General features: G+C 52.0%; 2 protein-coding genes across 3 annotated transcripts; both read left to right on the forward strand.

Moving 5' to 3' along the window:
• Positions 1–926: 926 nt before the first annotated feature.
• Positions 927–5,466, forward strand: ATOX1 (antioxidant 1 copper chaperone). 2 transcript variants are annotated; one of them, XM_031598249.2, is made up of 4 exons: positions 927–1,040; positions 2,214–2,289; positions 3,629–3,781; positions 5,246–5,466. In XM_031598249.2, exons 1-3 carry the CDS (start codon positions 1,035–1,037, stop codon positions 3,760–3,762), a joined length of 216 nt encoding a protein of 71 aa, XP_031454109.1. In that variant the 5' UTR covers positions 927–1,034; the 3' UTR covers positions 3,763–3,781; positions 5,246–5,466. The 2 variants fall into 2 exon arrangements, with proteins under 2 accessions (XP_031454109.1, XP_031454108.1); XM_031598248.2 differs by lacking the exon at positions 927–1,040 and adding an exon at positions 1,121–1,349.
• Positions 5,467–14,551: 9,085 nt separating this feature from the next.
• Positions 14,552–22,461, forward strand: SPARC (secreted protein acidic and cysteine rich). The gene is made up of 10 exons (XM_031598246.2): positions 14,552–14,706; positions 18,742–18,811; positions 19,071–19,121; positions 19,370–19,454; positions 19,636–19,757; positions 19,901–20,021; positions 20,155–20,288; positions 20,513–20,661; positions 21,431–21,579; positions 21,744–22,461. The coding sequence occupies exons 2-10, from the start codon at positions 18,755–18,757 to the stop codon at positions 21,770–21,772; spliced, it is 897 nt and encodes a 298-aa protein (XP_031454106.1). The 5' UTR covers positions 14,552–14,706; positions 18,742–18,754; the 3' UTR covers positions 21,773–22,461.
• Positions 22,462–22,706: the final 245 nt, after the last annotated feature.

Consider the following 22,706-nt stretch of genomic DNA (forward strand, 5'->3'; position numbering starts at 1 on the left):
TCAGCCCGTCTCATTCCCCACTGCACCTGAGATGCTGGGCTCTGCCCCAGCTCCTCCACCTTGCTGCAGTGTGTAGGAAAGGGCTTGTTCAGTCTGGAGAAAAGAAGGCTGCGGGGTGACCTCATTGCAGCCTTTCAGTACCTAAAGGGAGCCTACAAACAGGAAGGGAATCAACTCTTTGAAAGGGTAGATAAAGGCAGGTTTTACGTTGAGGGAGGGAAGATTTAAGGTTGGATGTCAGGGGGAAGTTCTTTACAAAGAGAGTGGTGGGGTGCCCAGCTGCCCAGAGAGCTGGATGCCCCGTCGCTGAAAGTGTTCAGGGCCAGATTGGATGGGCAGCCTGGTCTAGCATTAAATGGGAGGTTGGTGGTCCTGCATGTGGCAGGGGGGTTGGAGATTCAGGATCCTTGAGGTTCTTTCCAACCCTGGCCATTCTGTGATTCCGTGATTCTGTGAAAGGAGCCCATCCTTCTTCCAAGGACCAAACAACCAGGGAGAAGCCAAACAAAGCAGAACCATCCGCAGGGACCAGCATCCTCTCATTCAGTAGAGATGACCCCTGATTCCTCTGTTGTCCATAGCCCTACAGCACATCTCAAAACCACTTCCTCTAAGCCTCTTGGCCTCTCATAAGCCTTGCTTCCACCTTAGGTGAGCAGAGCGAGGGCTTTCAGCTGAAATTCTGCTTCGCTGTAACCCGGAGAGCCGCTGCTCAGCCTCAACAACTCCAACGCACAGATCAGAAAAATACAAAGAGAGAAACATAACCAAGGTGCGGTTCTCAGAACAAAACCAACTCTCCTAAACCTCACACTGTCCCTAAAAGGGACATTAAAACCGCTTAAGAATACATCCAAACAAACACCCGCAGCAAACGTGCGAGCCGAAGCCGAAAGCTCCGAAGCTCCCGCTGCAGACACGGGCAACGCGTATCCGGCGGAGCCTCCCCGGGCCTCGGGGGCGCTGTGCGGAGCTGAGCTCAGCGCCCGCCCCTTCCTCCGAGCCGGGAGCCGGGAGCCGCGCCGCGCCGCGCCATGCCGGTGGGTGCGGGCCGGGCGGGCGGGTGCGGGGCGGCGTGGGGCGGGAGGGGGGTGGGGGGGTGAGGGGGGGCGAAGGGCCGGGTGCTGCAGCCAGCGTGGCGAGCTCCGGTCTGTACAGCCTGGGAACTGCAGGGTCCGTCCTTCCAGCTCGCTTGTCAAAACATCAAGGAAATGCCAGTTCTGATTGAAAACGGTCATAAATGGTGATGCTGAACGCTGTGGTTCTGCTCAGTTCCGGACTGATCGGTGTTGTGAAGATGGTGGGAGGCGAAAGGCTTGGTTTGGAGTAAAAAGATGGAGGGGTTGCAGGTAGGAAACAGCAGTCTTGCTTTTCTTTTTTTAAGGAAATCAGGTAAAGAATCACAATCGCAGAATGGCCCGGGGTTGGGAGGGACCTCGGGGATCATGAATCTCCAACCCCCCTGCCACATGCAGGGTCACCAACCTCCACATTTAATGCTAGACCGGGCTGCCCAGGGCCCCATCCAACCTGGCCTTGAACACCTCCAGGAACATCCACAACCTCTCTGGGCAGCTGTTCCAGCACCTCACCACTCTTATAGTAAAGAACTTTAAAAAATGATAGTAGGTAAAAGTAAGAAAAAGTAGAAAGAAAAAGTAAGGAAAGTAGAAAGTAAAGCAGATGAGTGTCTATCTGGTACTGAAGGCTGAGAGCAGTGGTCAGTGTTAGGGCCATGCACATATTCATTGCCCGGTGCCACTCATAAGTACTGCAGGTAGTGCTGGGAGTAGTCCTCAAACTTATTTTTGTGATGTTTTTATGGGTTTGTGATGTTGGGGCCCAGAGGCAGAAGAATAAGAAGAATAGGGTGGGCATTGCAGAGCAGAGCAGGGGACTTGCTCCTCCTGGGCTGTGCATGGTACGTGGGTCCAGCAGAACCCCCAGAGAGCTGTGCTGGCCTTGGAGGTGTCCTGCTTCCAGTGCACGGTTGGACCAGGCGGTCTCTAGAGGTCCCTTGTGGTTGTTCTGTGAGGGACATCACGAGGACACCATAGGTAGAAGTACTGAGAGCTCTCAGTTTTGCTGAGGAACCCATCTTGGCACGTTTGGACGTTTCGACTGAGGAAGGTTGGAGCTGTCTTCCCTGAGGCCAAAGCAGAGCGTGGAGGATGGTGGTGAATGCTCCTGACCCCTCGCCTGTCTTTTTGCAGAGACACGAATTCTTCGTGGACATGACCTGTGAAGGCTGCTCCAATGCAGTCACCCGTGTCCTGCACAGACTGGGAGGTGAGTCAAGTTACAGGGCGTGTGACGACCCTGGGGCCAGACATCACTGCCTCATGGTCCTCCGTTTTGAGCAGAAAGCAGTGTGGGTAACAGCTGGAAGTGTCTGGATGGAAAACTCTGCACCAAATCGCTCTGCTTTTGAGCTGCTGGGAGCTGATTGCTAGCAGGGCTGGTGTGACCCTTGGAGAAATAGCATGAGAAGGAGGAGGTGCTGGGGATGCAGGAGGCTTCAAGCATCAAGTGGCTCTGTGCACCACCAGGACTTCATCCCAAAGCTGCCAGGAGCTGCACCCCCCTGCTCAGGATGGCTGGGCAGAAGAAGAGGAGGTGGATCTCCTGCCAGGTGCCATTCCTTAGGAGGCTGCTGGTAGCTGTGCTGCTTCCCTGGATGTGTCATCGGCATCCAAATGCACAATAGTCATGGTGAAGAGCTGCTGAGCTGAGGGTTTGGTGGCTGCTTGCACAGCCTGCTTTTTGTACAACCTGGAAAATTATAACTTGTGTCTCCTCTGTGCTGAGATCAGCGGGAGAGCAGGATCTGGCCTGCACTCACCAGTTATGAGGACTTGTCATCCTGTTTATCCATCCTCACTGAGTGGGAACAGCTCTCAATCACCAAGCTGAAGGCTGTGAGAATTCTTCAGGACCCCATTGCCAGGCTGTGGTGATTCCTGTTCCTCTGTGTGTGGTTTTCAGCACCTCTGTTCTCCCATCACTCTTTGACATGCTGGCCAAATTCAGCCTCACAGGTGGAGCAGCAGAGCTGCCAAAGCTATTACATACCTACAAGTTTTGTGACATTTTGTGGTTGGGTAGAAGCTTTGAGTCCTCACTGGTTTGAGAGTGGCTGACCTTTATTTACCAGTGGGATACCCACATGGAAGGTGTCTTTGTCTTCCTTTTGCTTCCAGCTGCTAGCTGTTACTGCCACTGATAAAACCTGCCCTGACCCCATCTTAACTTCTATACCATCTCCTTCATTACTGTCCATCCATTCCAAATCTTAGTACAGAGTGAGCTGTCTGGAGATTACAGTGGTTGGTTTAAACTCTACTTATTCTCGTTAATGCTTGTGATTGTGCTAGTCTAATAAAACCCCCCTAATAAAGCTATGGTGTCTAATGCACACCTATAGGCAATCTGGCTTCCTTCGTACCAGTGCTGGTGGGATCCTGCTCTGGTTGTGCTGGCTGGTCACAGAATAGAAGTTTGCTGACAAGAGGCATGTAAGATTGACGTGGTGGCCGTGGGAGCACAAATGCATGAAAGTGAGCTTTTCCCTGCTCTCATACCATTTGGTTGCTACTAACTAAGCAAAATGTTTTTCCTTTCCTTCCAGGTGTCCAGTTTGATATTGACCTGCCTAACAAGAAGGTGTACATTGAGTCAGAGCACAATGTTGACACCCTATTGGAAACTCTAAAGAAGACTGGAAAGAGCGCATCCTACCTGGGGGAGAAGTCTGTGCAGTAGCCTGCTGTGAGGAGGCTAGGTATACATTAGGTGTACGAAACACTGAAGAGATCTGAGCTTGTTCCAGCTCTCTCAGTAAACCAGACTGTTTCCTGGGAAGCACAAAGGAGGAGAGACTTGTAGGTCTAGCTTTAGCAATCCCCTCATACTGGAGAGGCAGTGGGAGCACATGCAGCCAGTACCATTTCCATACAGGACTCCTTAGCCGCTCTGCAAAGCCCATAGGATCCCAACTATGGCTGTAGTATCTGCGCCCAAAGGAGAACTATGGCATTTGATAATTTGAGAGGTTTTGACTGATACTTGTATGGTCTAATTGCATGGAGAGGTAGAACACAGCCTCTGTGCAATTACCAGGTGAACCTAGAGTTTGCCAGAGTATATCATGAATGAAAACAAACCCCAAGGACATTGGTGAAATGGCCAGGGAGAGTGACCAAAAATGCTGGGGACGGTGATGAGACAGAAAGACACCTGTGAGTTGGTACTGCAGGGGGTTGTTTGTTAGCAAAGGAACCTCCAGCTTTTGATCATGTTGTTACTGCAGTTACACATCCTCCAAGGGTAGAAAGGAGCAGCACCCTGCTGCTCTTACCAGCATGAAATGTTGGTTTCCAGATTAGCTCTCAACTCTTTCAGCCCCTGGCCAGTTGGACATCTATCTTAAAGACAACCCAATTCTTTCAGCCTGTGGATTTTCCTGGAGCCCCAGCATGATGCTGACATGCACCCTCCTTACTGTGAAAGGTTTTTGTGGACAGGATTTAATTTCAGTGAAAGAGAATGAAGTGAGAGGAGAGGGTTGCCCACTCACTGTATGTGCTGTTCTTTAGTGTCCTTGATAATTATGCAGCATCTTTTAAAGGCTTGGCTCTGTACTGGAGCTTTCTAATGCAGTAGCACTGTTTTAAAATGGCCTAGTTTGTTTTAAAATGGTCTAGCTTGATCTTCACAATTATCCAGCAGAGGTGCACCAAAATCAGTTCACGCTGATTTAATTCCCAGTTAGTAAATTAAAGGAGAGGTTTAAGCCAGCAGGACTTAAAATGATATAAGAAAAAGTTGAGCTGATAGTAATATGTGCATGCAGTATATCTGCACTGTTCATTAGACTGATTTAACAGATGGAAAAATCTGCAATTTGTATCATATGAGCATGCTTACAATACTTCTAAGAAGTTATGTTTAAATCCTAACTTTAATCAAATAACATTGCTATTTAAAAGAGAGAGAGGGGAGCACACTCTGAGTTGATTGGTGCCTCAAACAGTTTCCAGCTCACAGTACTGACTGCAGGAGCCATTATCGATTCGCAGGAGAACCTATGAACTACATCTGAAATATCTATAAAGATTAACCATCAGCTTTTCCTTTTGACTTGTGGCCAGCAGAGGGCATCTTTGCATAGCTTTATCTCCTCTATGCCTTTGGTTTTTTTCCTCCCACTTATTTGTTTGTTTGTTTGTTTGTTTATTTATTGCAGGAACTCAAAACCTGACCAGCAAATAAGATGGCTTAAGCTGTTTGCTTATCTCCCACCTTGCTCTGCCATTTGACCTTTGCTACCCTGCCAGATGTTGGAAAGGAGAGAGCTGGCAGGAGGATACAGCTGCATTTGGGCTTTAAAAGTGGACAAATCTAGAGAAGGAGGTTATATGCTGTTTCTAGTCCCACAGTAAATCGAGGTGCTGCTTCTATCTTTCAGCATGTGTCTGTGTGTCTCGTGTGTCTTTATGTGGTTTTCTGTACAAGTGGCTTTTCAGGATGGGAAACTACCCATCACGTGCAAGGCAGGTCTGAGGAAATTGCACCTATCTTTAGAAGCTGACTGCAACCTCTGCCTGAGAGACATGCCTCAGGAAAACTCAGCTGAAGGTCACTTAGATTCAGGGAATCTGTGGCGGATGTTTGCTTCCTCCACAGAACACACTAACTTTCCATTCAGAATGGGAAGAAGGAATTTTTGCAGAGTGAGTGTTACAACAGGTCAGGGAAAACCAAGCGTGCTTTTGGGCTGCAGGAGATCACTAGGCAGAAATCAGTGGACCCCAGCAACACGATTTAGCTGATAGGCCAACCACATTGCAGGTAGGAGCAGGAACAGAGTCAGCACTAGTGCAGTGCTTATCAGGTCAATACATTACCATAGGAATGTGAAGAATCATTCTGGATCCTGAGTCCAGTTCAGCACACCTGGATGAATCCCTTCACCTTCTTGCCTCTTTCCATGCCTACTTACCAAACAGGTTAACAGCTGGGCAAGATTCCCAGGTGTGACCGACATGGTAGGAGAATTCCCATGCTGATGAGGAGTGCAGAAGGGATGGAGGAAGCAGGGGGATGTGGGACTCTCTCTTATGGGCTACACTGTTGCTTGGTCCAGCTTCTGTCCATTTAGTTCACGTCTCTCAGCCCACTGATGGGATTGTCCACTGTTGTTTCACTCAGAGGATGTCTTCTATGTCTACCAGTTACGTGTGGCTTCATCTGCAGACAGGAAAACCAGCGGAAGCTGGAAGGAAGTGGTCACTTTATATTTAGGAGATATTTCACACTTGTACATCGAGGTTACATTTGACACTGTTGCAACTTGATCTTTTCCTGGAGAGCTTCAGTACCTCAAGTTCATCTTGACCATCAATCTGAAGCACAACTAACTGCTGCAGATGCACTTCCAGGGGCTGCAGACATTTCAAGGAACACATTGCAGACCCTTTTAATTACTTTTTAATATAAGAGAAGCTCAGTGATAAAAGTAACATCGCTGCATCCTTTTCTTGCATTTTCTCAGCTGGTATTCTTGCAAATATTAGCTAATATTTGCTTTCAGCTTCCTCCCAGACACAGCCAGCCCATTACTGGCATGCCCAGCAGCTCTGCTCTGATGGCCATGTGAAGGGACAGGGTGCATGCCATTAGCAGTGTGCTGAGTGGCCCACTGTGGCACTGCTGTGCCTGGAGCCAGCTGTCCTTGTCATGCACACAGGGGAGTAACTCCCAATCTGGGAACCAGGCTGCTCGTCCTTGGCTGCAGTTTATGCTGTCCCTACTCCCCTGGCTTATCCTCCCTGCTGCTGAACTGGCTGTTTTGCTTGAAGCCTACTTATCACTGAGACAGACAAGCAGAGGTTTCTGCCCTCCACCAGCTGCGAGGCTCCTCCAGATGCCTGAAGTTTCAGCATCCATCTGCAGAACTGCAGCCTCCCAGACCTCCCCGAGGGTGTCCTTGCTTTCCTATGGAGACTCTGTGTGTGTGTGGCTTATGGTGTTTGCTGTCTCTGCTGCACTGACCCTGTTCCTAACAGGCACATCAGAGAACACCAAACAACAGTGATTCCTATTAGACCAGGGCTGGTGGATGAGCCCAAGCTGCTGCTTGTTTTCTCCAACACAGCCCAGCAGGATAGCATCTCCTGTGTTCCCTCATCAACCCTGCAAGCTTATCAGGGAACAGAGCATTTCAGCCAGACCGGGCAGCCTACAGAATGCTCTCTGCCTTCCTTTGTCTCATTGGGATAAGATAAGGAATCTCCAGAAAAATTACCTGCTGGTGTCCTGCCTCCAGGGAGTGCAGTGTGCATCTCCAAGGCCACGAGCGTGCAGCCAGAGATGGGTGATAACACTCTGTGTCACCTTGCTCAGGTACGCAGGGCCGCATCTAACCGCAGCACCAATAAGGGCTGGGTGAGCCCAGATAGATGGGCTGCAGCAGTGCTAATGTGCTGCTATGCTCCTGGGAGGCATTTTTCACCCCATGTTATCATCCTTCCCCTTTTTAAACCAAAATCTGATTTCAGTGGAAACATCTACAGCTTCCAAACTCAGTCCTTTATCCACAGAAGTAGAAGCTGCCTTGGTTACCTCGGCACTGCCTTAAGCACCACTGGCTTTTTGATGCTTTCTAATTACCAGCTGACTGACAGGATATGATTTTAGCCCAAGGAGAGGTTGGACTCAGCTGAACCACCCAGTAAATGAGAGAATCTCCAAAATAACCCCACAGGCTGCAGAAAGCAGGCAAGGGATGGGAGATTCCCCTCAGTTTCTGCACATGGTGATCCCTGATGGCTTGGAAAAAAAACATCCCTGTCCCGAAAGGGAGAGATTTTCTAAACAAAAATAAAAAAAAAATTAAAAAAAACAAGCTTAATTAGGGATTTCAAGAGCAGGAAGCGTGCACATGTGCTAGCCAGAGCACAAATATTTTCTTTCAGTGCTGCTGTCTTAAAGGGTTCAGCAAGGCGATGGAGGCTGGGTTACAGAGCGAGGGTGACAAACAGTGCCCACCCCTCCGGAAGGCAGTGGGCACAGGGCACTGCTGTTCTGCATCCTTCCCACTGCTCCAGCCTTGGCTTTATCCTCCCACAGTATATACTGAAGCTATTCACCCATTTGGCTGAAAGTAGATGAGGAGGGAGAGAAAACAAAGTCAAATGAGAGGGAGAAAGGCAGCTTTTGTGCTGCATGTGTTTGGAAAAAAAAAAAAAAAAAAAGCCCGAGCTCCTTTAGGACTAAGGTATAATTTATCAGGCACTGGGCAAGTGGAGTTTCCAAGCCCTGCAGCTGTTGCAGGTGGTGGCACTGGGGGCAGTGGTAGGGAACAGGTAGGGAGGCAGTGCATGGGGCACGATGCAAGGTCCCCAGTTTGCCATCCTGCCCTGCTGTTGTACCCTCCCATCTCCTCCCGAAGGGCTGCTGGCTGCTGCCCAGCTTTGTCCTCAGTGGTCCAGACCAGTAGAACTGTGTTGAGATGCTGCAGTGTGTCCGAGTTTCCCACGGAACGCAGCTGTTAGGGAATTCCCAGGACAGGGCCATCTCTCAGCCCATCAGGGATCAGTTCACCCATTTCCAACAGATGGATGAGAAAATGTTGAAACAACAAACTCAGCCCGTTCCCTGGTGAGTAAAAGGAGATGCTTGAATGCGGCAGGAATCCACTATGTCCGAATGCACTCAGCTGAGCTAAATCCCCCCTCTGAAGCTGCTGCTTGGCCACGGATGGAGCTTGGCCCACAGAAACCAGTGTCAGCATGGAGCACAATGCCCAGCAATCATAACAGGGACTGCTGGCTTAATCTTTCATGCATTACTTTAAATAATAATAATGATAGTGCAGTGCTGGCATCAGAAGGCTGCATGGGACAGGGTGCTGCAGGGGGCACTCACTGCAGTGCCCATTGAGGTGGTGCTGGGCACTGATTGCAGGGAGCCTTTTCCTGCCTGGTTGGATTGAAGCATCGGTCCACTGCTCCTTCCTAGGGATGCTGTGTTCCTGGATCTGTTGTTTCTGTGCTGAGCACCACGCTGGCTCCCAGGTTCTGTGGATGAGCCCCACTGCAGGGCTGCAGACCCACAGCCAGCCCCCGAAGTGCTTGGATTTTGCCTCGCTTTGTGTGTTTGCTGAGCTGGTGGGGTCTACTTCTTTAGACTGTCTCCAAAAAGGCATAGGGAAAAGAGCTTGGGGTCTCCCTTAATAGAGAAAGCCCTGATACCATCATTTGCACCCATATCCCCCTTTGTTTTTTCCTCCCTGGTGGTTCTGGACGTTGCTCCCCTCCAAGCAGCAGCCAGCAAAGTGGGCAGCTCAGTGGGAAACATCCAATTTCCAGGGCAACCAGTACAGGACTGAGTCCAGAGCTGTCCTCAGCACACAGTGCCGCCGTTATTCCTCCCCAGTTTCCTCTCCGTTTGCTTTCTTAATTCAGCTTTTCCTCTGCCAGGGGAGAAGCCAAGAAAGCAGAGATGTGGCACATCCAGAGCCCTCTCTGTGGCCTTCCAACCACTGGGGGGGGATTTTCAGCTTTCCAGTTTCAGGAGCAGCCCTCCAAGCTCACCCTGCCCTGAGGTGGGCATATGTCAAAGTGATGATCAGAACACAAAGCTGAGGAAGCCAGGAGGCCAGCTCTGATTCCTTAAGGCTTCTCACCAAGGGCCCATGCACGATGACAGCACCATGCACCCCAGATAGGGGTCAGCCAGGGCCACCCCCTCCACAAACCGCCTGGGGACAGCAGAAGCCATGGGAGAAACACTGGAAGGGCCACGTTCAGACAGAGGGAAGCTATGCAGGAACCAGCACCACCCATCATCACCCTGCAAAACAATGGGCAACCCAACCCAGGGAGGAGGGTTTCAAAATTCACCCCCACAGGGGGAAGAAGGCAGAAAGCCTCCAACTCTTATTCCAGATTTACAATCGTGGTGGGGGAGCTGTGCCATTCTCCATAACATTCCTTGTTTCTAAGCCTGCGGATGAAGAAGAGTGGTGAAATGAGGAGACTGGGGGTGTGGCATCATCAGTGCTCATTTCACTCCTCTGTAGTTTTCTCATTGCTTTTTGCAGACTCTTGATATGATTAATGTTCATTTGCAGTCACAGCATCATAAAGCAAAGAGCCTAGGGACCGCCCCAGGGTTGATACTGCAAGTAAAGATATTTTTCCATGAGTTTTGTTAGGTTTTTTTTCCCCACATAAGTGAGACATTTAAAGGGGAATTATCCATATCTAACGCTTTTACTTTTTTAAGTGTGCTTTCCACCCCCTCCCCTGCCGATAGAGCAGCTGCCGATAGAGCAACGCAGGGCATAGGGCAGCACTGTTAATTTTAGCAGAAGGTCCCAAGAGAGGGAGGCAGCCCCGGGCTGGGCAGAGGATGGAAAGTCACAGCACTCGCCCGCAGCCCCGCTGCTATTTTGGGGCTGACCACGTCCCACCTTGCCCGAACCCACAGGCATGGAGCAGCCCTGGGTCCTCCTACAGCCCCACTACCGCTGCCAAACCCAGCTGAGCTGGGCAGTGGTTCTCAAAGGGAAGTAAACAGGTTTCAGGGCTAAACTGAGCTCCCCAGAACTCATCACACTGGAGCAGTGATGAGGTATTTTCTGCATATGCCCTCATATGCAGAACACAGCATCCTGCTGTGTTTTCAGCCAGTGTCCTCTCTGGTTTATTTCATGCTGAAAAGTGAAATCCTTATAAATCAGCTCGGGACAGATGATAGCCCTACTGTCAGAAAGCATCTCTTCTTGTCTCCCTTCCACCATCCTTGCTCATTTCTGAGCCCACCTGTGACTGCTTTTTCCCTCTGTACAGGATCCTCCCAAATATGTCCTGCCAAAACCAACTCTGTTTTGTCTCCTGCTTTAGGAGGTTTATGGAGCTTCCTGCATCTGGCAGCCCAGCACAATCATCTGGGACACCTCAAGCCAGGGCTTGTCCTGAAATGAGCTCGGCTCCAGCAGAAAATGTCAGAGCAACAGATTGAAAGCTGCACGTTCCCAGGGTGTGCGTGTGCACATGGGGCAGTCCAGCACCCACACGTGCCCTGCTGAGCCCCATTGGAGTGCCAGCATGGAAGCAGATGATCCCAGAGACCTTCCTGAATCCTTCAATGGTTCAAGCCTTTCGGGGCTCTATGCTGCATCTCCATGCCAAGGAGCTGCCCTGCAGCCCAGCAGCTTCCTTTGCTCTGTGTCCGAAGGGCTGGAAAGTGTATTCATGTGTATTTCCTCAAGTAGCTCTATTCATAGCTTCAGGAGTTGCCAAGCTGCACCTGTCAGCCCCAGGAGGATTCAGGAGTGCACTTTAGGTAAACACTTGAAGCAAGGTGGGACTGCCTGCAGCCTCCAGCACTATTCTCAGAAGCTTTATGGCACATTCTGCACATCACATGTACAGCAGCCACGAAGTTGGGCTGAGCCTTCACCCCACAACCCAGGCACACAGCACTCCTGTGTTCATGAAGGAATGCAGAAGAGTCCCCTGCAGCAAGGAAGTCCTTTTAGGAAAAGCAATGAGGCCCTTCGGATACTGGAGATGCTGGACTCATGCAAGGGCATACTGGGCAAAGAGTGGAAGGCTCCTTCCCATGGAGGAGCCCACGCACACAGCAGGAACACAGAGCTGCTGCCGGGCTGTGACTCACTGCAGAGCCATGCACAGCTGGGCTTCTCCTCCCCTCCCACAGCTCTCCGGCTGAAAATCTGCAGTGACAGCCACTCTTCTCCCTCTATCTGCCTCCAGCAGAACCAGTGCCCAATCACCTATGTCACCTTCTTGCAGAGCCCTCCAGGAACAGGCACTGGAAAAGATGCTGGGAGAAGCAGCGCTCCACACTCACTCATTCACTCATCTTCCCCTCCCACTCCATCCTTCCCCACTGCACTCCATGGCTGCAGCTCACAGCTGTGTGTCCTGAGCTCACTGCACGATAATCAATGACATCTCAGTGAGCATCATTCCCAGAGAGCTCCCAGGGCACCCTGCCTATCTGTGTGCACTTTGGGTTTATTGTTTGGCAGTAGCATCCACTAGCAATTAATGCAGGAACACTCCTCTCCAAAAACACTCCTTGGAAAGTTCTTCCCTTCTTACTCTTTGCTCTTTCTCCCAGAGCTGAGAGCAGGGAAGACCGCTCCATCAGCAGGTCTGTGACTGCAGGGTTATGAATCCTTTTGTATCTTCACCACTCACTTTTCTCTCCTTCCCTTAGAGTAGATTTGTTCACCTCCTGGGGAGCCCCAGGGTTCCCTGTGCTGCTCCAGTCCAGATCTGCCCAAGCAGCTTCCAGGAGGATGAAGAAATTTGGATTTGGAACTTGGGTTATCTCAAGTTCAGCCCTCAGTCCTGCAAACTTCTTGGCTTTGCTGCAAGCTGAGGTCTAGCCCCATGTGCTCTGCTCTTGTTTGCATTTCCAGTGGAGTGAGTGTCAGGGTGCTGTGGGGTGCAAGAAGCACCAAGCAGGACCAGGAGCTGGGCAAAACACCACAAGCATTGCGAAGATGATGAGAACCCTGGGCCACCTTCTGCCTGGCACCTGAGCTTCAGATACATCCTATGACCCTCAAGATGTGTGAGGTCCACGTTTTCTCTTGGCAGCCTAACATCTCCTCTCTGACAGCCCTGCTAAGCCTTGTGACTGCAGAGAGGGCTTTTTTTTTGCAAGCTCTCCATCATTTCTACAGCTCCTTAAAGCCCGAGGACACAGAGCCAGCCAGCTGCCTCCCAATCCCTATCATCCCCTCAAGCTGGGCAGTGTGCCCCACACAGGAGCTTGCCCCATGTGCAAAGCAGATGGGGGTCCCATTCCTCCCCATATCCAGGAGGACATCAGGACTCCTCACGCCAGCATACCATATTTCCAGAAGTGGCTGCAGTGCTGCACCAGGCTTCTCATTGCTTTCTCCCAAACTCAGAGTTTAAGTCGCCACGTATGTAAAGAAATCCCTGATCCCTGTTATAATTATCTTCCTGGCACTGCCATTTGTCTGAGCTATTAGAAGAGGGCTTAGCATTGGGCTGCAGTAAAGCGAACTGAGCAATTGCCACGTTGTCAGTTACAAAAATGTGGTTTCTTTTCTCTTGCTTTTTTTTTTTCCCTCCCTAAAATTCTTTCCAGATGTCTCTTTTTTTTTTTTTTTTCCTTCCTCCACAGAACTACCAACAGCTGTATGACTTCAATACGAGCCGTGACTAATCCAGCACAGAGAGCATTCAACTCCTTTGGTGTGAATCAGCCAAATGAAACTTGGATCCTGGGGATGTGTGACCTCTGGAGCCATAGAACCTATGAGTGACACTGAGCTGAGGAGCAAAAGGTGCTCCAGATGTGCTTGTCCCTATTAGAAGGACCCACGTGGTGTCAGACACCATCACCAAGTGACCTCCATAGGCACAGAGGTGGTCCATTTTGGGATGTCCAGCATCCACACAGCAGCCAGGGAAGGCTTTTGGACAGCATGCAGCCACATACAGGGATCTTCCCTATCACCTTTCCAGGATCCCAGCTGCAGATATTCCTCATCTCAATGGGAAGTAGCAACAGTGACACAGCCCCCACCACTATCTCTTTTTTCCCTTCTCCTTTTCCTTTTTGTTTTGTTTACTTTTTGCTTCTCTTTGGCCGTACGGATGTTTGTGCTGACATCTGCTCCTTTCACATGCAGCAGAAGTGCTGTGAGGGCTGTGCTGACAATGAATTATAAATCACAGGGTATCAGGCACTCAGTAGAGCCAGGAGCCAGCACCGGGAGCAGAGACACTCTTCAGGGACACCCAAACTCCAGCAACCCAGCAGCTTCCCTTCTTAGCTGCTGCTTTTGCTTTGCAGTGCAGCACCACGGCCATGCTGTCTGTAGTGGTGAAATGCGAGGAGAGGGGTGCTGGGGACTTCATCCTAAGCAGAGGAAGAACAGAAGGGCAAAGACAGCCCCAAAAGGTTTGGCTGTTTGGCTGCCTCTGGCTGGGCAGCTGCTCAGGCTGAGTAACGGACTGTAAGGTCAGAACACCGAGTGATATCAGACTGAACTGGCCTGCAAATTTCCAGGATGGGGGTTTTGCTTTTTCTCCCAGCTGAGCCCACTGGGAGCATGTCTCAGACACGCCGTAACTCTCTGCACTCTGGAAAATGGTGATCATGCTTTCCCCTCCCTTCCTACAAGGCATTTCCTTATGGCAGCAGAGAATGGAGGAGCAATGCCCCCTTCTCCTTTCTCCTGCACCCTCCTGAGAACGGAACACACCAGTTCAGAGACCAAACTACTGCAAAACAACAGCATTTCATGCTTTAATGCAAGCCGCGGTGCTAGGAGCTGCACAAACCGAGCAGGGACACGGCTTTCCTCCCAGAGAACTGACAAATTCATCTCAGCAATGTGCGTGGGGGGCTCAGGGTCCCCTCCAGCCCCTCAGTCCGCTTGACTTGTCTGGATTGCCCTGTGCTCAGGGCCGCGCCTCTGCCCGCACTTGGAGCTGGGACAGCCCACCGCGGGGAGAGGGAGAGGAAGGGACCGATTTGGAAAGATAGCGAGGAGGAGGAGGAGGAGGAGGAGGAGAGGAAACCCAGCCCACACTTTGCTTTCCTGCTGCCTCCTTCTAAAACCTGCAGAGTTCTCCAGTCCTTCCCAGCGCCTGGAGTTCCCTCAGCCCTGCTCAGGACTACGAGGTACGGCCAGAGCCCCGCTCCTCTCCCCCCAGCTCCCCGTGATACTCAGCCCCGACCACCCCCCTGCGATGCCTTTGGGGACCCCTCCTGCCTCTTTTCTCGCTTCTCTTTGCAGCATCTCAGCTCTTAAACTCGCTCAGTTTCACCGCCAGAGCCCCGGCTTTGGTGTCACCTGGCCGCCCCTAATTACCGGACCTTACCCCTTTCTTCCCTTTGGGCTGTGAATTATTTCCTTACTGAGATACACTGGACCGAGGTCAGGACACATAGAATATCCCGAGTTGGAAGGGGCCCATAAGAATAACCGACCTGCAGCAAATCCCAGCGTGCGCAGTCCGGGCTGAGGCAGCGATGTTACTCACCGGGATATCTGGGGGGACGAACAAAAGAGCTCTCGGCTTTATCTCAGTGCAGCCGCTCTCGTTTTCTCCTGCGAAAACAAGAAAACGAGACACTCAGCTTTTTGTTCCGAGCAGATTTTGAAACCTTTTCAGGTCCTGCTGGCTGCCCTGCTTTGCTTAGCTCCAGCTGCTCAGCTGTCGGAGGGAGAGGCGGGGGAGGAAGGACAAAGCTCTTTTCTTTTTTGGCTTAGCTTTGATGGCTTGCAATCAGTCAGCCTCTACTCCCGTCCAGGCAGAAGAGCCCAAGGCTCGCTTCCTTTAAAGGCAGCAGCCGACCTCTGGGTGCGGTGACGTTCAGCCTTAAACTCGGTTCTTTGTGCCACCGACGGAACGCACTGTGCGGGACGGGAGCTCAGCAGCTTTCGAGCTGCGGTGAAATCGGAGGCACCGGGGAGGTAAGCGGAGCAACGGGCGCTCCGAACAGCCCGAAACGCTCCGCCATCCCCTCCAAGGACAACAATAAACCGCGGCAGCCCGACAGGGTGGGCCGGATGGGTTTTACGTAGAAATTAAAAGCTGTCGCGTAGTGCGCAGCTGCTGCAGCCCGGCTATTGTCTGCCACATCGGCAGGAGCCGGGATGCGGGCGGTGATGGGAGGGGGAAGAGCAGAAATAAACTTTTCAAGCTCTCTGCAAGCCCCTCCTTCCGCAGCCCTCTGCTCTTCCATGACTCAGTCCCGGAGGAATGTCGGCTCCCATGGAAACCCCTCCTGGGTCCGCTGCTCGGATGGATGTCGGGGCTGTTATCGCCGCAGCGGCTGTGGCAGAGCGAGTCCGGGGAATGCTTTGAAGATGGCTCGCATTTTTGCAGCGTATTTAGCGGGGTGTTAGGGGGGGTTTCTTTGCTCTCTGCTTTGTGGAGCTGCCTATCAGCGAGAGATTGGCTTTCTGTGCTCCCCGGGAGCCGGAGGGACCCGCTTGCACCTGGCACGGCACTCTAGCAAAAAGAAAAGCTCAGGCAGGACAGCCAAAAGCTGCATTGCTTCCTCTTCCCAAGCGCAGCCTGCAAGGGGCTCATCTATGCTCTTCTCTTGATGCTGCTTTAACTGTTTCCCACTCTAGATGGATTTGCAACCAAGGCAAGCCGTGACAGCTTCAGGCCAGCACACGGCTGCGCTGGCATGAGGCTCTCGCCCTGACAGCAGTGAGCTCTGTAAAACTCTGCTGCGTTTATAAATGCAGTCGCAGCACCTCGATAACTGTTTGCAAGGTTTATGGGCTAATAATGCAGCAATGGGTGGCTGTGCCTTTAGTAACTGCATGGGGAGATGTGGTGGGCAGGATGCGTGTGAGCATGTGCTGAAGAGAATTTCTCTTGGCCTGTAAGCCCACAGTGTGTGAGGGGACCCTCTGCAGTGGTCACACTTTGTCACCAAGTGAGACATGGGAGGGTTCTTGCCCTGCCATCACCCACCCCTGCTCATGGTGCTGGGAGGTGGCATTGGGCCTGGGGTCCTTGCCTGTCCTGTGCCTCGGGGAGGAGCTGTCAAAGTGGCCAGGCAGAGGCTCCTCCCCACGCTAACGTGGCATCCCATGGGGCTTATGCAACCCTGGCCGTGGTCAGTGCCACATGGACCACGTTCCTCCATCCCCTGTCCTCCTCCACCCACAGAAGCACTCTGGTGGGATGGGAGGAGACATCTAGAACTGAGCAGACCCATCAAGAGGCATTTATGGGAGCCACAAGACTGTGTTTATACAGCAGCTAGGAGATGAAGGCCCCACTTAGGATGCAAGTGGGGTCAAGTGTTGTCTGGGCCATGGGGACAATGCACTGTGACCTCCCTTTTGCTCCCCATGTAAAACCCAGTCAGAGCAGAGGGAATATTGCTCCACAGCCCCTGCACACAACTCTGAGCTCATCATGGTTCCAGCTACCAGAGAGCAGCCTCACTGCTGTGCCAACTCCACACCTGTGCCAGCCCTCGAGTGCCATCATTGGCACAGAACACTTTCTGCCTGGCATATCCCCTATGCCCAGCAGGTTCCTGCTTCTTAGAAAGCACTGCCTCCTGTTGGTACCTGTTGGCAGGTAGCATCCTCTTGGATAGCATGACCATGGCAGGCCCACAGGGAGGGATGCATTGACTTGCACAGTGAGCCGTACTCTTCTGCCAGAGCAACGTCAAAGGCTCCTGTGCTGTTATTTCAGGGGTTCTGGCCATCAGGCATTCAGGAAAGGCTGTGCCCTTGCAAAACAGTCAGGGTCTCACAAATACTGCAATGTCCTCTGTGTGCAGCCTCTGACTCCAGGAAGATGTTGTTTTTCAAATAAACTTGTTTTCCTATCTCTGGCATGGGACGCCTCAGCAAGTTGTTTGCTCAGACTCCTTCATGCTCCTTCTTCCTCCAAACACAACACCGACAGCTCCAGCTGTCTGCTGGCTCCTAGCAAGCATGTAATTCCCTGACCCCGGCTCACTGCATGCCCAGACTTTGAAACTCAGTGCTTTAGGAGCTTGGGGAAATTATCTGAGAGGGCCTTGGTCTGGGGTTGGGTTCTTCTTCCACGTGCACATGCCATGGCCTCTCCTCCAGGCTGGGCTCTGCCCACAGAGCATCACTGAACCTCATAGCACCTTCCAAGTCAAACAAGCCCCTTGGGAGAAGCCCAGAAGCAGCCCTTACAAGCCAGGGGACGGCAGCAAGGGAGGAAATGGCCACATTCAGTACTTTTCCACCTCCTCTCCCAAAAACCACCTCACCAGGAGGGCAGAGCCAGCCATTTCAGTCAGGTCCAGGCAGGGCCCTCAACAGCCTATTAAGCAAATAAAAGCAGAGGGCTGCCCCTAGCCACATCCATGCAGGGGGAGTAAAGGGAGCCACAGTAGGAGAACTGACTTCAGTGGTAGTGAAAGCATCACCCCAGCAGGTAGAAGGAGCAGGTATCCCAGTGGGGGGCATGGGATGCTGCTGGCATATCCAGCACCCAGCTGAGGGGCTCCATCCTACCAAACAGGAAGCAGGGGGCACACAGGGTGAGCTCACAGCTGCAGCTCTCCTTCCAGATCACATCCCAGCCCTCCAAGCCAGTTTGGGACCTTCAGGTCTGAGCAGGAAAGAGAAAAAGCATAGCAGAAACTCCAGCATTTGGGGTGCCAGAGATGGATGCCTGATCCCTGCCACCCTACAGATGTCTGAGTCCAAGTGGAAAGCATTTTTCCAGGAGATGTAATCTTCAAGCAGTCTGCCCTTCTGTTCTCTCTTTCCTTCCTCCACTTTCTCTGAATGACAAACAAAATCATGGAGACTTTCACTGCCTGCTCCTGGGGCTCTCAACAGGGGCTTTTAGCACTTTTTTTTTTTTGTCTGAAATAATTCCTGTGAGGGAAAGGTGAACAGCCATCTTCGTGCAATTCTTCTAATGCATCCTGGAAAGCAATGAAAATCTAAGCCCTCACCTTCTCACTTTGCAAAATAAAAATAATTTGTCTTGGAAACAGTATTTGGCCTAAGGTTTCAGCCAGCAAAGCCAGCAAGTAGAGCTGCAGCATTGACCAGACAAGGCAGGAAATAGAGAAAGCACCCTCCTCTGTGTGTCTTACTGCCAGCTGTGAGCTCAGCCTGGAGCTGAGAGGCACAGGGAGCTGCAGTACCCTCACTGCTCATCCCTCTTCTTCCTCCCCTTTATTCAGGGTCTGCTGAAAGATGAGAGCCTGGATTTTCTTCCTCCTCTGCCTGGCAGGCAAAGCCCTGGCAGCTCCGGTGAGTAATGGAACCTCCCTCTCTGCTGCACTTAACCGGGATGTGTCTGACTCCCGATGCATCCAATTCCTTTACCATGAATAAAACTGGGACCCCACCCCCACCATGGGAAGGACAGAGCAGCTTCACGCTTTTCTGTAGTCCCCAAAGGATGGGGGAGGCGGAGATCCAAGGGTAACCTTGCCACCTGCCCCAGGCTGTGACCACCTGGGGATCATTGTACCCACAGCCCCGAGCTCATTGTCCTTTTTCCCTGCAGCAAGAGGCTCTGCCTGATGAGACGGAGGTGATTGAAGATCTCACCACAGAGGTAGGTGCAACCCTATCACCCATCCCTCATGGCACACACTGCCCTGGGAAGAGCAAAAGGCTTGGAAAGCTCTCCCTTGTGCTGTGGAAATTCCCCATAGTGGAAATCAGCCATGTTTCTCAGGTTTCTTCCTCCAGGCATCAATGTTTGCCTGAAGAAGTTTTTGCATCAGCTCTTACAAAGCATCTCCAAAGCACAGGGCAGTGGGGGCTGTGCACACCCCATGGACACATTGCCCTCTTTTGCAGGAGCCTGTAGGAGCCAATCCTGTCCAGGTGGAGGTGGGAGAGTTTGAGGAGCCTACAAAAGATGTAGAGGAGATCGTCGCAGAGAGTGAGTCACTCTTCCCATGCCCCACAGCTTTTTCCCTCTAGCAGGTGGAGATGCTATTCCTTCCTTTGGTAGGAGACACACAGTCACTCCAAAGCAGCCCAGGAAAAGCCCAAAGGATAGAATCTGTTTCCCTGGGGGGAGCACAGGGCAGGTTCTGACATCACTCCCTGGCTTGTCCCAGATCCCTGCCAGAACCATCACTGCAAGCACGGCAAGGTGTGCGAGGTGGACGACAACAACTCACCCATGTGTGTGTGCCAGGACCCCTCCAGCTGCCCAGCCACCTCCGGCATCTTTGAGAAGGTGAGGGCTGAAGCTGGGTGATGGGTGGGAGCACGGAGGGACACGCCAAGGGGCACAGCTGGCTCCAGAGGTGGCTGGTCCCAGAGAAGAAGTCATGTGCCTCTTCTGGAGGCTCTCACACAGCATCTCCCCATCCTGTGCAGGTCTGCGGCACTGACAACAAGACCTATGACTCCTCCTGCCACTTCTTTGCCACCAAGTGCACCTTGGAGGGAACCAAGAAGGGACACAAGCTGCACCTGGATTACATTGGGCCTTGCAAATGTAAGTGGGATCCTTGCTTTGGTCAAAAGGATGGCTATCCTGAGCACAGCTCCTTAGCCCAGGGGTTAAGCAGAAGTCCAAGTGGGCTCAAGGACAGGGAGGGAGGGTGCTGACCACTGTCTGCGGCTTCCAGTCATCCCTGCCTGCCTGGACACTGAGCTGACAGAGTTTCCCCTGCGCATGCGGGACTGGCTGAAGAATGTGCTGATCACCCTGTATGAGCGTGATGAGGACAACAACCTGCTGACCGAGAAGCAGAAGCTCAAGGTGAGGGGCTGGGGAGAGAACCCAGGAGCTCACCCTACCAACAGAGCTCGGGGGGGGCAACCCTACACACACCTGTACAACCAAAACCACAACATCATTCCCAAACACTAAACTAAACCCTTCATCCTGCAGCTTTCTCCATGCACCCAGAGAGCTCTCCCTCAAAATGCTGGCACCCCACGTGCAGCCCCACTGACAAATGCCCCCAATCTCTCCTACGACAGGTGAAGAAGATCCACGAGAATGAGAAGCGCCTGGAGGCTGGTGACCACACCGTGGAGCTGCTGGCCCGCGACTTTGAGAAGAACTACAACATGTACATCTTCCCCGTGCACTGGCAGTTTGGGCAGCTGGACCAGCACCCCATCGATGGGTGAGCGTTGGCAGAGTGGGATGGGTACCTGGCACCTCTCCCTGCCCAAGGTGGTTTGGTGGTAGCAGGAGTTGGAGCAAACTGGAGGCGTGACATGAGTATGATGGAGAACAAGAGCTGAGCACATCTGGCAGGGGCTGGGGTGAAGCTGGGGAAGAGGCAGCTTTACCTTCTGCTAACAGCTCTGCTGCAGAAAGAGGGGCCCCAGTTGCTCCCACCTTCCTTGGGTGGAGTTTTAGCATTCTCAGATTTACTGCTGGGTGATAGTTCCCTAAAACACCTTTGCCCAAAGGCCACAGGGATAATAACTTCAACAGCTGAAAGAGCGGCTGCTGGCTAAGCTGTGAGCTGGACGCGTGTCTGGGAATGATTGCACACACAGCCCCATGGAGGGGACAGCCAGTGAGCACCTCCATCACAGGCTCTTTAATGACTAGCACAGCCAGCTGCATAAGCAGACCCACATCTGTGACAGTGCTCAGTAGTGGATGCTGGGAGGGCACTGGCAGAATCACAGAATGGCCAGGGTTGGAAGGAACCTCAGTGAATCTCCAATCCCCCTGCCACATGCAGGGCCACCAACCTCCCCATTTAATACTAGACCAGGCTGCCCAGGGCCCCATCCAATCCGGCCCTGAACACCTCTAGGATGGGGCATCCACAACCTCTCTGGGCAGCCTGTTCCAGCACCTCACAAAGCGAGGGCTGGGGTCCCACTCTGGCTCCCATAGCCAGCAGCAAGATGCTGACAGTATGGGAACCTTGGCAGGTACCTGTCCCACACTGAGCTGGCCCCGCTCCGTGCCCCACTCATCCCCATGGAGCACTGCACCACCCGCTTCTTTGAGGCCTGCGACTTGGACAATGACAAATACATCGCCCTGGAGGAATGGGCCAGCTGCTTTGGCATTAAGGAGCGTAAGTACCTGCCTGCAGACCCCTTCTAAAAGCCCCCATTGAGATGAAGCAATGGTCCCTGGGACTGGAGCGCAGGGGAAAAGTGGGGAGGGGGTGCAGGAAAGACCCTTCCAGGTCTTTCCTGCATTATCCTCTAACTTCAACTCTCTCTTTTCCTTTCACAGAGGACATAGACAAGGATCTGGTGATCTAAAGCCCCAGCTTCCTCCTCTGCTGCCAACTTTGTCTTGTTTTAACCTTCCCACTTCCTTCGGTTTTTGAACCGCTTTTGTTTTGTTTTCCCTGGGAACAAGGTGCTAATATAGGTCTAAACGTATGTAGTATTGGTGCTAAGAGAAATAACAGTCCTTCATAGCTAACCTGTTACCACTAGATTACCCACCAGCTACTTCCACCTGCTCTCACTCTCTCTCCAACGTGTCTTCACAACTGACCAACCCTGTTCCTGTCCTAAATATCCTCTCCATCTCCTATCTGCTCTCAGAGCAACTCCTGTTAACTGCTGACTAACAGCACAGACTGCCCGCATGCAGGGAAGGCAGAGTCAGAGGATGGAGGAAATGGGGCTTTCTGAGCAGAGCAGCTGCAGGTGACATTGCGGCCACCCGGCTCGTGGTATGGGGAGAGCTGAGGAAGGCACAAAAAGGCAGGATGTCATTTTGCTTTTTGGTCCCTTTTCCTCCCCCCCCCCCGCCCTTTATAAGTTTCATTCCCAGGGTTTGAATTTAACAATCACCGGGCACCAAAACAAAGGGCTAATCCAAGAAACAAGCGGGGAAGCACACAAAAAATACTGAAAAAAACAAATGAAACGAATACATCCCATCCTGTAAAACCCCCTTGAAAAATAAAGGTTTGAAAGTGCTTCATGCTTTACCATTACTCACCAGTTGTACTGCAGTTGTGTTCTGCGTGCTGTAAGGGGCGATGCGGTGCAGACGTGGGTGCTGGTGGCTGGCCTGGCTCTTGTGGTTCTGCTGCAGCTGAGATAAGGCGCTTGGCTGTCCCACATCACAGCGTCCTCGAGCACATCCCACCTCTGCTTTGGTCATCCTTAAATTCCATCCTTAAATCCCAGGGGAGCTGCGTGTGCCACACACACACACACCGTGCACTGTTCCCTCCTG

Source organism: Phasianus colchicus, chromosome 15 (genome assembly GCF_987193195.1).
Source record: "Phasianus colchicus chromosome 15, bPhaCol1.hap1.1, whole genome shotgun sequence".
NCBI classification, from domain to species: domain Eukaryota; kingdom Metazoa; phylum Chordata; class Aves; order Galliformes; family Phasianidae; genus Phasianus; species Phasianus colchicus.

What these genes read in the sequence shown, in the direction of transcription:
- ATOX1 (XM_031598248.2), top strand. An exon ending in TGTCCTGCACAGACTGGGAG is followed by an intron (nt 2,290 to 3,628) that starts GTGAGTCAAGTT and finishes CTTTCCTTCCAG; the next exon opens with GTGTCCAGTTTGATATTGAC.
- SPARC (XM_031598246.2), top strand. Translation starts at nt 18,755, where the DNA reads ATGAGAGCCTGGATTTTCTTCCTCCTCTGCCTGGCAGGCAAAGCCCTG. An exon ending in AGAGGAGATCGTCGCAGAGA is followed by an intron (nt 19,455 to 19,635) that starts GTGAGTCACTCT and finishes GGCTTGTCCCAG; the next exon opens with ATCCCTGCCAGAACCATCAC. An exon ending in CCGAGAAGCAGAAGCTCAAG is followed by an intron (nt 20,289 to 20,512) that starts GTGAGGGGCTGG and finishes CTCCTACGACAG; the next exon opens with GTGAAGAAGATCCACGAGAA.